The 15,396-nt window shown below is 33.2% G+C and overlaps 1 protein-coding gene across 1 annotated transcript; it reads right to left on the bottom strand.

The window, feature by feature from the left end:
- Window positions 1–9,530: 9,530 nt before the first annotated feature.
- On the bottom strand, window positions 9,531–10,693 carry LOC107490012 (protein ALP1-like). Its single transcript, XM_052261787.1, has 3 exons — window positions 10,406–10,693; window positions 10,096–10,321; window positions 9,531–10,003 (listed from the first exon to the last, which is right to left on the bottom strand). Exons 1-3 carry the CDS (start codon window positions 10,691–10,693, stop codon window positions 9,531–9,533), a joined length of 987 nt encoding a protein of 328 aa, XP_052117747.1.
- Window positions 10,694–15,396: the final 4,703 nt, after the last annotated feature.

Below are 15,396 nucleotides of genomic sequence, written 5' to 3'. Positions count from 1 at the left end.
TTTTAAAAATTTTTAATCAATTTTAAAAATAAAAATATACTTTATTCCTTACTCTATTGGCCACGGATTGAAGAACAGCGAAGACTACCTTTCATTAGCCCAATTTTTAATTTTAACTACATGAAAATATTTCTCACTCTTCAATAATTAATAAACTCCCAACTTTTGACAACACAAAAATAAAAAAAAATTATTTTTTAAATATCGATCCTCAACAATATCATTGAAAAATCTGGAACAATAAATTATTATTAGAGTAAACAAATATTTTTCCTTTATATAATTGTAAATTGAATTAATAGTCAAATTAGTTTTTAAAAAATAAGATACTTTTTAAATTTATCTTTAAAATATTTTTTCAATCAAATTGCTATTTTAAAAATTACGAATTAATCATATTTATTTTCAGTGATTCCATTAACAATTTTTGTCAGCAATTAATGATATAAAACGTTAATTAGCAATATACATAATACTTAACATATCTATTTAGACGTTGATTAGATATATTCATAAAAATTTATTAATTTAGTCTCTTTTTTCTTTTACATAAATTATATTTCTAATATGACCCAAGCACTAAATTGATAAATTGTTATAAACATATTTAGTTAGTATCTAATTAGACATGTTAGGTATCATGTATACTATCAATTTATATTTTACGTTAAAAATTATTAATAGAGTCACTAAATGACAAATATATAAAGACTAATTTGACTATTAGCCTATTGTAAATTTCTAAAAAGTTTATCCATCAGTCCCCCTTATGTTACATCTCACATTTTAAATATTTTAGACCTATCTTGGAGAATTATATATAGTTGAACCTTAAAAATGGAGCGAACTTTTAAATTAAAAAAATTTCATATCTACTTTAAAAGTTTGTTTACATAATTTTGAGTATGTTTACTCCCAACAAACTAAATTTTTTATTTTAGAGAATTTGAAATTCCTAATATTTGGAGTATAGTAATTTTATTTATTTAATTTTTTTATGATGAATCGTAGTTTCTATTGCAACTAACTACTTTTAGATTTGTCAAAAAAGATATGTCGAAAAAAAAATAAGAGTAAATGTTTAATCTGGTCTCTAACCATTTGAAAGATAGATAAGACACCCCTTAAAGATGTAAAATTGATTTAACGGACCCTAACCACACACGAAACTACTTATAGTGGACCATGCAATTGGATCTGAAAAGGTGGAGTGATGACATGTAAGTTTTTTTGTCATGTGGATATTGTTTTCCTCTAAATTGAGACCAATCAACCCCTCCCAGTTTCAAAAATGATGTCGTCAAGGCTAGATTTAATCTTCTTCAAATTAGGTTTTGGATCTATGTTGTAGCCACATTTGGAGATTACTATATGCAAGTCATGACTGAAAAAGATGGTGGTTACTCATGAAGCAAAATCGAGATGGGTGCCGATGCACAAAGCGAGGGTTCGAGTGCGATGCTGGGCTCGACTAGTAGCTTCCGGAAAGGTGTGAATAGTACGAAAAAAATTTATAGCACCTACATGTAACTGCGGAACATATGCTATACTGTTTGAGTCAAGCACCATAGACAATTTAAACAAACTCTTCTTCGGATGCGCCTATTTTAAAGTAAGCACATATTGAAGTGGAACATTCTCCAGTTTCACATTCTTTCTTTTTTTATTTTCTTTTTTTTGTCTTAGCAAGTTTATGTGTTATTGTAGACCAGAACTCATCACTGCAAATTTTTTGCTTGGCTGGATGAATATGTGACATCTTTCCATACTAAAGATGTTTGTTCTAATGAATTGGTGGACCAAGTTAAGAGATTAGAAGAGAAGTTGAAATCCATAGAGTTGTTGATGACAAAGGATAGAGCAAGGATGAAATCTAAGAGTACTAAATGCAAGACTATCGCAACATTATTGGTTGGAATTGCAGTGGCACTGTCATTTTGGGTCTTATTCAGCAGACTGTATGGTTGAAAAATTTGTTCTTAGTTTAAGAACTAGGTTAAGATATCAAAACAAGATTGTATCATGGATATTTTTTGTTGACAAATGTGTGATTTTATATGTAATATATATGTTTTGCAACCTTGAGAATGAAAATAAGTTGTTATTTTCTGCTATATTCACTGCATGAATACTAGCAACTTCATTATGATAGGTGATCCAAATTGACAAAAGCAACAAAAAAGCAATATAATAACATTACCAGAGTACTTGAAACCAAATTAGTAGTAGATAAGTATATTTAAGGTACTCAAAATACATAAAATAAGTCAACTAAAATACATAACCAGAATAATCATAGTAGAGGCGATGTCTAAGCCAATTCAGTACTGCTACACAACATAAGTAAACTAAATCAAAATATAACGTAGCATTAAGTTTAATAGCATTTAAGCCAAAACAGAACATGAGATCCCATGTACTTCAAGAAGACCTTTCAAAAAAAGTATTTCATGGTGAAAAAGTTCATTAATCCTTCTTTAGTAGATTTATGACTGGAGTTGGAATGAACTTAAGCAGCTTTGATGAGGTTCGGTTGCCAGCTGCTACTATTGTCTCAACTGAAATGCCTTCACCACGATGTTAGGTTATACACGAGGAGGTCTTGGGCCTTGAGTAGGGTTTGCATTAGGTTGAGGTTGTGGAATGGTGGTATTTGCATATTGTTGTGTTACTGGTGGGGATGGAGGTCTAAATATCCTCTGCTTTAGCCTTAATCTTATCCAGTGTTTGCCATTGCAACCTTTGGAGCTTCAAGTTGAACCACAGTAAGCTATTAACATAAAGACAACCAACAACTTAGTACAGATATGCACACGATAGACTTCAAATACACAACAATAAAAATGGTTGTTGTTACCTCTGACTGTGGGATAGATTGTGAGACATTAATTTTCTCTGCCTCACCTATGGTCCTCTTTGGCATATTTTTTTGGTTCTTCCTGACCTTTTCCTATATGAATGCAAAAGTGGGATTCAATACTGATATTGATAACACACATAACATAACAATTAAATTCACACAAACTTTATATCCTTGCAAACTAAAAGGATCCATTACCACTGAGCTGACCAAGGGTTCATCACTGACATCTATAGTACCTACGTTAGTTTGACATAAGCCTCCAACCTGAGCACAATTAAAAGACCATGAATGTCTATCCCTTATCTTTCAAGACAGAAAACACCCTAATTAATTTAAGTTCAATACAGATAAATACCTAACCATTATAAATATAGTATAATTTGGATCCTGAAATTACAAATATGTACCTGTCTGTTTGTTCATTTGTATTCTACACCCCTGCAACTTGCTGGTTTGCCTCATCTCTATTATGCACGGTCAATTGTAGATAAGAAGTCTTTGATTTTTTTTTCTCTTTGGTTGTCAATCAAGTCTTGAAGGTACTCCCTTGTAAGTCTTGTAATGATGTCCATTTTTCTCGCACTTACTGCATATAACTTGAAAAGTCCTCCTAACCTTGTCACCATTAGGTTGTGGTGGTGGGAGAGGTATCTTTGACCTTTGGTTTTTTTGGATGTCCAGCCGATTTTGTTATTCTAGGTGAATTAGGATTTGATTGACTTGCTTCTTCATAGAACTCTTCACTGTTCATTGGTTTCACACACACATTATAGGTGGCTCTAACAGCATCCATTATTAGCAGTGGACTAACAGGTAACAAAGTCCTTAGCAGCTCTGATCCTAAATTTAGATATGGAGGCAACAACATACACGCATAGCATATCTGGACAGAATAATAACAATACATTGATTTTTCTTATTCCAAATACAATCCATTATTCTAAGTGTCCACTAATAACTTTTGTATTATTAAAACATACACAATTTTTACCTGAAAGCTGCCACATATTGCAGGTGCAAGTGTGTTGTTGTAGATTCACTCCCAGTTTGTATTTTTCTCTTGTGACTTTAAATAAGACTCTGTCATTATCTCCAGACCACTAAGATGTCCATTTGTAACTTTCAGGCTTGATAAACTTGTCTAGCATCTTTTATTGAACTGGTGCCAAATTTTCTGTATATGAACTTAAGATCCATTTATGGTTGACCATATTTTTTATGATTGTGCATCTAATCTCCTCTAACATTGTCAATATTGGCTTCTCTCTGACAGCAACTATCATTGCATTCCATACTTCACACATGTTATTCGTGTTGCTATCATTTTTTGAAAAATGACTAAAAAAAGCCATGCACCATGTACCAGGATCAATGCCATTTATATATTCTCATGCACCATTGTTTATACTCTTCAGTTTCTCCATGACATCCTTGAACTGACTATGTGTTGTGCATCTTAAGGCCTGTCACACAAGTCTCTCAATCTACTTATTCTTAAATCTTTGTCTGAAATTCTTTCAAATATGTAGCACGTAATGTCGATGGTGTGCATGTGGCATCACCTCTTTCATGGCACAAATTAGACCCTGCAAATAATACATAGATTTACAATTAATAAAATTAAATACGTTGATTCACAATGTTTTCTATTTAATTTATAAGAGTTTATGTAGATAAACAAATATATCAACCGTATTTATAGATCAAATCACATTCAACCTAGGAAGCACCGATACGACACGCGATACGGACACGACACGACATAGATACGCCGACACGTTCTTTTTATAAAAAAATTGGATTTGACAAGTTTAGGATACATTGTGAATTAAAATTTAAATAATATATTAAATTAATAAAATATCATATTGTAAATATAAGAGTAAATATAGTTGCGTAAAAAAGTCTTAAAATTATGCAATTATTAAAAAAATAAAAAACTTTAATCTACTCTTGCCATCTCGCTAACAGAAAATGTATCAATTTCTTCTCCTCCAAGTCCATCCGCAAACACCACAGCTTCAAGTCCATCATCTTTTGTATCTTCTATTCTTCTTCTTCAATATAACGCAGAGAATCAAGAACGGCTAAGCTAGTGACTTCTTCTTCTTCTTCTTCTTCTTCTTCTTCTTCTTCTTCTTCTTCTTCTTCTTCTTCTTCTTCTTCTTCTTCTTCTTCAATATAACACAGAGAACTAAGAACAGATAAGCTAGTGAGTAAGTAAGCCACCAAAAACAAACGGTAAATAGATTTAGATTTTGATTTATTAATTATTTTATTTTTAAATTTAAATTTTGATTTGTTTTGATTTAAAATATTTTAAAATTAAAAAGAGAAAATCGATTAATCGGGCATAAAATCACAAAATCAATTGCAGATTAGCAGCCCATTGTAAGACCCCTAAATTTTTAAAATTATTAATAAATTATTATGATGTATTATATTTATTTAAGACTATATTTTAGATATTTTTATATAAAAGTTGAGTAAACTCTTATTTATTATTTACAGTTCTTATAATTGAAAAATAATGAGTATTTTGTATGCCTTAATTTTAATATATAGATTTTTAACCTTATTTTATAAATAAAGGAAAATTAATTTACTTATCTCTAATTTTTATTAAATTGGTATTTAATTAAAAATAATTTACAGATTGGTAATTAAAAGGTATTTTTAAAAATAGATACTTTACATTTAATTTGATTTTTAATTATTATTTTATCTTTTCATTTATTTTATAAAATTATATTATTACCCCTATCTTTATTAAAATTTCTTAATCTACCCCAAACCCTAACTAACACAGCCCCATCCCTCACACGTGACACTCTCTCACCCCCCAACTCACGGTTACCCCACCCACACAATCAGCACAGACACACAAACAATACACTAGGTTGCGTTTGGTTTGTGTATGTATTAAGACATAGACATTAAGACATAGACACTTGAGACATAGACATAAAATATTTGTTTTTGTGTATAGTGTTTGGATATAATAGACATGACATTAAAAGAGTGTCTAATATTGTGTTTGTTTTAAAGAACAAGACACTACATAATTAGTAAAAGACCATTTTCTCCCTATAATTTAAAATAAGAATCCAATAATTAAAAAAAACCTACTTACAGAAACTTACAAATTGCTTCGAGGGTTTCTTCCCCCTCACCCCTGCCCCCAAATATCTCTCTTCTAGCCTCCTCGTCTTTGCTGTTTGGTGGATATTTTCTGGGTGCATCTTTGTGTGGTTCTTCGTTCTCGAGGCGAATCTCTGTGTGATTCTTCTTAATTGTTGGGTCATTATTTGCAGGTCCATTTAGCCAGTGTTGTTCACAGGGTATTGCTCATCGATGGAGAGCGCGTGTGCTGATATCGGATTTTATTCATTACCGTTGAAATACTCCAGAGGTGCCACTTTCTTTCTCTGTATTCCTATCAATGTTTCTTTCTTATTTTCTACAGAGCATCTGATGCGTTTTTGGTGTCGTGAAAGTGAATTAGTGACAAAATTAATAATATCTCATTGCTTCTAAAACTGTAATGGATATAAAATTATCCTGATAAGGGTTGAAAATTTGAAATGCTATTGCATCTTGTATGACTCATTTAGAGTGGAGACTACAAAACATAAAAACAAATTTCTACAATTAGCTGAAGTTCATTACAAAAAATGTTTAAAATTAATTAACCTCACTACGCATAGGACTTGTTTAAGCATATAACTCTTATTTTATATATACGTGAGTGTGATTGTTGCCATTACCCTATTCTTGAAGATTGATATAGTCCCAGAAGCATTTGAAGGAACCATTAATCGAGAATCTGGTAAGGTAACCAATTTAATTTCATAGGAGATTACAATCTTTGAACTCTAGATTTTTATATGTATGGCATAGTGATTCTTACATCAATAGAGATAATTGAGTTTAAATTCTTACAATCATGTTTGTAACAAGCTAGGTTGATTTTGAATTCAAGGCCAAGTTCTTGTTTTCTATTGGGAGGGAGTATCTACAAGGCTCCACCACTAATGGTGATGACATCCTTGAGATATGAAGAATCAAAGGATGACATGAAAAGTGGAAGAGGAAAGAGATTGGATGAAGAGGGAAATTGCAGGCCCGTTGGTGTGACAAAAGTTGATTCAATTGATGATTTTCTCATGAATTCCTTCTTTGCCCTTCCAATTGAGTGCCTTGCTGATATGCTGTGATCTCAATTTCCGCCTCATGTTAAAGAAGAGATCATCATCACAGTTTGGACATTGTTAAATCGTATTTTAATTCATTTCGTAATCCAAGTTGGAAATATTGAGTAAAGGCTTAAATGAATTCATCATACTATTAGTAAAGAAATTGCTTTATCTTTATAAAGTACTAAAGAGGAGTGAATTTTATCTTTTTCTTTTGTTATTGGATTCTTTAGTTGTGAACTGTTCAATTTATTGTATTACATCTATCCCATTTCAGATAAGCATGACATCAAGAGTGCATAAGGAGCAAACAAAGAAGGAAAATCTCAAGGAATAAAACTACAAGAGGAGAAGACAAAGTGCTAGTCTAGAATGATGGCTGTTAGGAATGTTAATAGACTTTGAAAGTTGTATTTTTTCTTTGTGATATTTGGCTTTGTATCTGTACAATAAATCATGACAAACAACAGCATAAGAGTAAACTTGGTTTAACTTTAGCAAATACATAATTGATTGCTGGGTCCTTCTTTTGTAATGAAATTATATGAGTTGAAAATTCAATGAAAAGTTGTTTCTTTGATGTTTACCTTGGTTTGTTCTGTTTCTTTATTTTGCTAATAGTAATTGAAGTTATATCTTGTATGATTCGCACAAATATATAAGTGCAAAAGTTAAGAATTCAGGTTATAAACATCAACACAGGATTAAGAAAACACAAGTTCTAAACAATACTTGATTCCAAATCTGCAAAATTCAATAGAATTTTGTAGTTTTGCAGAAATTTAAGTGCACATTTGCACAAACTCACCTAATAAATAAGTTAAGTGCAGCCACCTAATATACATAATGCAGAATTCAATATCCTTTAGTAGGATTGCACAATTTTAAGTGCAAATTGCACAATACGATTAACATTTGCCTAATGGATAACATAGTTGCATAATAGCAGAAAATCAACACAGAATATTGGACAATATGAATAAAATTCTATTCACGCATAAAGGAGTTGCAAACTAGTTAGTGTACTTCACTTGATTAGCATAAGAAAAAATAACATAATGCAGAAAAGTCTGATAAGTTTTAGCAAAAGAGACCATAATAAGTTAACTACTAAGACCACCATTTACACCCAACAATAGCTAAAAATTTTCCATGATATCTCGTGCGAATGCCACCTTTTCTTCGTCCAAACTCCAAAAGGTTGCCTTCAATTCTGGATTCTGCACAAATTTCTTTGCAATTTGCACGATCTCCATTATGTTAAAACCAAGACTCTTCAGCGTTCGGCCAAGATTCACTTGCTCATTAACACCAGACATTGCATTGGCTAGTACCTGCACATGCTTTCCTTGATCCTCAACCGCAGCTTTGAAAGTTTCAGCTAAGTTTGATAGGACTGCAGCATCATTGCTTTTTCTAGTTGCAGTGTGACGTCCCTGAATCTTCTCACTTGACGAAGCAAATGAGGTTGAAAAATTATTGGGTAGTTCGCTCTCTCCAGCTGCTAAGTCCTCCATGTCAACATCGTCTCCGCCTAAACCCAACCCACCAGCTGTGGCCGCAGCAAATGTAGAGCCCGGTGTGACATCTTCTTCAGCATCTTTTCCACTACATGCATCAAGACCAGTAGCTCTATCCTTGCCAAAAATACTCCCAAGATGTTCAAACAAAGGAAATGGCTTTCCTGGAGTGTAGAGTGTAACATTGCGACCATGTACAGCATAAAACAAAGTGTACAATTACATGAGAATTAAAAAGTACTTGTAAGAAGCATGATTAAATGCGTAAAATTAGTATCACACATTTCCCCACGCTTCCAATACTTGTTTACTATCTACTTCAACACACATCTTTTCAGAATTCCACCCAAAACCACTACAACCTAACATCTCAGCCACAAACATATATTTTTCTTTCAGGCGCTTGTGTTTGTTTCTGATGTGCTTCACAATGAGACCACATCCAGGAAACTTCTCATTCATCTTGTCCGCCAGTTTTTGAAATGCCCCTGGCTTAAATTGACCGGCATCGGCCCTCTTGCCCTCAACAACCAATTCTTCCGTGAACACCACGAATTGTTCAGTTTCTTGTTCAGTCCATTGGCGAGGTGTGGAGGCCATTTGCTGCTAGATAATATTTTTGCATGATAACAAATAAAGTAAACCATGGCAGCATAAGTACTATCAAAATTAGAGTTCAATGGTATTAGAATTATCTTTAGAATTACTTACAGCAATATGAAACTACTACCAAAGATAGTGCAGAAAAGTACTACCAGCAAATTATAATTGAAGTACAATTAAAAATATCAGTAGCACAATGTTAACATACTTCAAAGATTTCAATACTAGTCTAGAATTTTGACATCTCTTGAACAATTAAAACATAGCCTTGAAAAAAAGAATTCAAATAACAATAATTTATCGTCTAGTACAAATGAAAAAATGACAAAACTAGGAAAGATAAAAACTCTACGCGCCATGTTCTCCTCTCCATATTTTCCACATCTCGGTTGCTAGGTCCTCACGCCATTGAGTCCACTCATGGCTACTTTCCACAACATCAATTGTGTCAGCTTCATCAACTATAGTATCATCTCCTACGGGTATGTGTTCTTGCAAAAGAGTTGCATCTTCTTCGGGATCAACATCCATGTTCATACGAATAAAATTTTGTAACAAACAACAAGTAATAATAATGTGGCTTTGAACCCTAATAGGATAGAACGAGGGACTTCGTAGAATTGTCCATCTTTTCTTAAGCAACCCAAAGCACCGCTCAATTACATTTCTAGTCGAAGAATGCTTCTTATTAAATAACTCTAGATGATTTTGTGGTGCTCGATGACCTTCAACCCACTCATTCACATGATAACGAACATTTCTATAAGGAGATAAAAATCCTCTCCCATTGGTATAGCCAGCATCCACTAAGTAATAACACCCTAAAATGGAAGGATGAAAAAATATAAGAAATAATCTTTAATTCTCATAAACAATAGTTATTATTCTTTTGAAAAGATTTATTTAGACATACCAATAGGTATTTTCAAGCCATTACGTCGAGTAATAGCATCCCTAAGTACCCTTGAATTAGATGCCAATCCTTCCCAACCACGAAGGACATAGACGAAATTCATGTTCCGATTGCAAACTCCTAAGACATTGGTGGATATTCTAGATTTTCTCGTCCGATATCTAGATTTATCACTCTTTGGGACTGTGACATCTATATAAGTTCCATTTAATGCTCCTAGACAACCCTATCAAATGTAAAAAAAAAAAATTAGTTATTACACGCAAAGTAAACTTGACTAATAAAAATTGGAGATACATACACGACCTACCTTGAACCATTTCCATCTGGGATCTACACAATCTTCCGGTACAGGGTCTGCCTTTGCAAATAAGATACTTTGGACACGCAAAATCGAACACAATATCTTTTGAAAATACCTACTAATAGTTTCACCAGACCTATAGAACCTGACTTGTACGCTGCGATTTTTGGTATGGTGAGCTAATATGATTAAGAAGGTAGCTACTTGCTCGCCTATGCCAACATGACCATCTTCGTCTAATCCACCTTGAATTTGTAGCAATTCACATAAAGTTGCAAATGCATTCAAACTCATTCTTAACTCCCATATGCAATTTCTATCTCCACCCTCTCCAATGATATTATCTAATGCATCTCGCCTTAATGGCAGTGTGTTCACTCTTCAACCAATCGAAGAATGACCGCGCCTTCTATTCCTAATATACATATATAAAGTGACTAATAAAAGCAGCATTAACGTGTCAAATACATTCTCATAATCCAGTAATATCCAACACATAGCTTAATTTGTTCAGAACGATCCATCATCACTTCCTAAGAAACAATAACAATTAAATACATAAATAAAGAACTCTAACAATTTGTACAAATAGAAAAAACACTCAATTAAACTAAAAATAGGAAAAACACCCATTACATAGGTATATACTCACATAATCAAGTTCAAAGCATACTAATAGATTTCAAACTTAAGTAACCAACCAACTAGCTTAGATGCTATGAACAAAATAGGAAAGATATGATTGAAATCTATACATATCAATAAAAATGTCAGCTGAAAAATAATTAAGAGTTTTAATATGTAATTTTTTATTAATTAAATTAAAGAAAATAATGCTTTGAGACATGTGATTGATAACTTTCTAGGAAAAAATTAACTCTAACTACTATCACAATGAAATAACATCCAGACTTATAAATTAACATGTCAAAAAAGAGAAGATTTGCAGCAGTGATACATATGAGATGATGCAGAACAAAAAAGATATTTCATGGTGTTAACGCCAATTTTTTTTACACTATAATATTTACACATAAAAATTATTTAAATATTGAGTTTGGGGTTCAAGCATTTAACAGCAATGCACCCGCAAAAAAAAAATAAAAAATTTCCTACCAATCAATACTTCAATAATTAAGAAGGAATGGAATTTGGCCCACATGCAAAGTATGAAAAAGGGGTTAACATGATAAACAGTACTATCCACCTGAGGATGACAAATAATTGAACTTTTACCAATTAAGAAACAATAATTAAAAACTCAACCAAGTCCCACTCTTCTAACCCAATTAATCAATTCAAATTCCTATATTCGACACGTCAGAATCAGATTCTACTCCACCCAAAATAACAAATAAAAAAATCTACACAACAGTTGAAGTTAGAAAATCATAAAAATGCAAGCAAACTTTGCAAATCAAAGAAGCTAAAATGGTGCGTTAGAAGGGAAGTTGGAAGAGCAAACTTACAGATTCAGAACTTCAAAGAGAACAAAATAGAGCTTATGTTGTTCCTCCCTGTCTCACTCTCAAGAGCCACCGTCAGTATTTCAGTATACAGAAGGAATTATCACAGGTTAGGGTTTCAATAAAACAAGGGAGACATCTGGAATTTTAGAAAAATGAATGAGGATAAAATTGTCTGAAAAAATTGATATAGATCTGTGTCCATCGCTCAAGAATCGTGTCTCACCATTTTACTGAGACATGAAATACATGTTCTCTGTATATGTATGTGTGTAAGCGTGTCCTTCTTTTTTTTTGTGTCTCATAGTCCAAACAATAGACACGTCCCACTGTGTCTATGTCTTGGCAAGACACACACATGAAACAAACGGAGTGTTAATGGATATGGTGGCACATAAACACGTATAAAATACGTGTATTTCATGTCTCTTTTTTGACTTGACACATTAAGACACAATTTATAATACACAATTTTTTTTTTAATTTTGTCGCGCCGAGGAGACCGCACAGGGAAGAGAGACGCGCGAAGGAGAGGAGGCCGTGGGTTGCCGGTCCGTCTTCGAGCCGCCTCCAAAACCGTGAAGAGAAGGAGTCGCGCTCGTCCAGTTGCGTCACCGTCTGTGAAGTCCTTGCTATTAGCTGTGCCGTCGCCGCCGCGTTCTACTCCATGGTCAACTTCGCGGAGGTCCTTGTCGCCGTTATTGCTCACATCTTACTGTCGCTGCGGGCTAGTCGTCACGCCGCTGTCAGATCTCCGAACTGAGGAGGAAAAGAACGCTATCTTGTTATACACCGCCGTTGTGGGAACCACCACCGCCTCTGCCGTTGAGAAACGCCACTTCCGTCACTGAATCCTCTGTCTTGGTAAGCGTTCTCACACCGAAAATCCCCTTTAATCGCTATTTTGTTACCTTATGCTGAAGTGTTGCGGCGTTGTCTGTTATAGAGTGGTGTATCAGTGCTTGCATATCGTGCTCGGAGTTGCGGCTGCTTCGTTTTGTCATTTCAGTAAGTAAGTGTGTTTTGAAAACCCTCACATTAATGTTCTGTTACGTGTACTAAAGTCTTTGCGATATTAATGTGTTAGAAGTTAGTAACCAAGGTTGCATATTGTGTTTTAAAGCTGTTTTTCCTATTAAAAAAGCAAGCGGAGCTGAGGTTTTGGTTGCCATTGATCTCAGGTTGAGACGAAATGATTTTTGAGAGGCGTTTGGGTTATGGTTTTGACTTATCGAGGTAGGAGTTCTCTTAAAATCTATTTTATCTTATAGAGCTATTATAAATAGCTATTAATGTGAAAAACATATGCCTGTGATTATGATTGTCTTATGAATGTGGTTGTTTGCTGGACTGAATGACTGATTGCCTGATTCCTTGAGTGGTATGTGATTGTTGAAAAGAAATTAGTTTGAAAAGTTATTTAATTGATTATTATGAAAAGTGGTTTTTCTTGGTTTTGAAGTTAATTGGATAATATAAATGAATCGGCTTTTGAAATGATTTGAGTTATGAAAATAAATTAATTTTGGAAGTGGTTTACTTTTGAATGAGTTTGATTTTATAAACGATTTAATATTTGAGCTGGTTTAATTTTGAAAAAGATTTATTGTAGGAAATGGTTGGATTTGAAAATAATTTGATATTAGAACTGGTCGAGTTTTTGGAAAATGATTGAGATTTGGAAATGGTTGAGAAAGGGTTGAGAAATGTTTGGATGGGACCTGAAAAGAGTGGCAGAGTTCGAGTTTCAAAGGAGATGCTGCCGAAATTTTATGAAATTGGAAGTTCCGTTTGAAGTAATTATTTAAAAAGATTTGGTTTTAAACATTATATGTTTTAAGATTGATTTATTCAGAAAAGAAAAAAAATATGTTTTGGATTGGGATTGTTGATGAACGGAATGAAAAGAAGGATGATGAGGATTGACTTTGAAATATGATTTTTGAATGAATTTGAAAATGAGATATGGAATGACGAATGATGATGATATTGAAAATGGTTTAGATATTGATGAATGTTGAATGAATTATTCATATGGCTTATGAATTTGAATTATCTAAGACACGAGTTTCCCTGGGTAGACGTAGTGGCTTGCCACCATTTACTACAGGTTGAGACTTGATACTCTGTTGACCCTACGACGTAAGGGTGATCGGATACTTATAAATTTCCGGGAATGGTACCCCCATTGAGCGATTTGATATATATATGAGAAAAAGCTATGCATAGACTCATGGGGATGCGCGTCGGGGGACAGTCTAAGGGTTTAGCAAACCGGACTTGTCAGGTTGGCTGTATAACCAACAGATGAGCTCATTAGCCATAGGACAGGCATGTATCATACGCATTTGTATGCTTTGCTTGGATTTGAAGTTTTTTTGGTTTGCCTAATTGTTAAACTATTATTAACTGCTACCTGAACTATTTGCTATAACTTCTACTTAAACTTGTGCTTCCCTTGTCTGTTTGGCCTGGGTTTGTCCTGGTGTGCTACTTTTGAGAATGAGTTTTGGTGTTGAATTGATGATTGTGCTGATTGATTTGTGTGGTTAGTTTCTGGATATTTAAGTATTGATTTTCGAAAAGGGTTTTTGGATAACTAGTTGTTGTTTTTTTAAAAGATTCAAAGGATGAATAATAATCACTGAGTTTAAAAATAGATTTCTCTGCGGTTATTAATCACTGAATTTTAAAAATAGTTTTATTTTCATATTTTATTATAGCAATTCTGTAACCTTATAGTGAGAAACCCTTTCAAGGACGATGTACGACGAAGTTTGGAAGAGCTTAGTTAATTCATTTCTGTTTAAATGCTATGTTGTGTTGTATTAGTTACTTTTTTCCCTCGCCTTTATCCTTACAAGTTTTTATAAGAGGGATAGGAATTTGGATTATGTAATGTTTGTAAAATTAATTTTATGTATATGTATATATATGTATCCTTTGTAAGTATTGATATTCGTATGGATGTATGTTACTTATTAAAAAAAAGTCCTTTGAGCGGTTAAACGGTTTAAGTTTTAAACAGCTCATATTTTAGTATTAAATATTATAAAAGTCATCGTAATTTCCGAGCTATCAAAGTGGCGCAGCCGAAATCGTGACATTTTGATAGTGATGTTGTTACACCCAGCAGAAAAATTCGTCTCATGAACATCTGAATCGAGTCAAACTCATTTGGATTCTTGACCGCTTCACCAAAATTCTGCACCGCAAGAAGACACGTCGTCGATACGCTTTTTTGACATATCCACCGCATGTCGGTGTCGAATTCGCATCCGACACAAATACACCGACACCATAAACAAATCCGTGCTTCGTAGCATTCTACATGTTGATTCATAATATTTTTTATTTAATTTATAAGAATTTATATAGATAAATAAATATATTTACCGTATTTATAGATCAAATCACATTTAATATATTGGTTCACATTGGTCATACATAGCAATTAATGTACATACTCACTCAAAGATGATATGAAAAAGCTTTGGAGATACCAACATTTCAAAATAAAAGATTTTTTAC

The sequence above is a fragment of the Arachis duranensis genome, chromosome 5 (assembly GCF_000817695.3).
Source record: "Arachis duranensis cultivar V14167 chromosome 5, aradu.V14167.gnm2.J7QH, whole genome shotgun sequence".
In the NCBI taxonomy this organism is placed as follows: Eukaryota; Viridiplantae; Streptophyta; class Magnoliopsida; order Fabales; family Fabaceae; genus Arachis; species Arachis duranensis.
The sequence above is the reverse complement of the archived record's forward strand: the minus strand, read 5'-3'. Positions and strand labels throughout refer to the sequence as shown.

Coding starts and splice junctions, on each gene's coding strand:
- LOC107490012 (XM_052261787.1), bottom strand. CDS start 10,693: ATGAGTTTGAATGCATTTGCAACTTTATGTGAATTGCTACAAATTCAA. Junction 10,322..10,405: donor CCAGATGGAAATGGTTCAAG/GTAGGTCGTGTA, acceptor TACATTTGATAG/GGTTGTCTAGGAGCATTAAA. Junction 10,004..10,095: donor TGGCTTGAAAATACCTATTG/GTATGTCTAAAT, acceptor CTTCCATTTTAG/GGTGTTATTACTTAGTGGAT.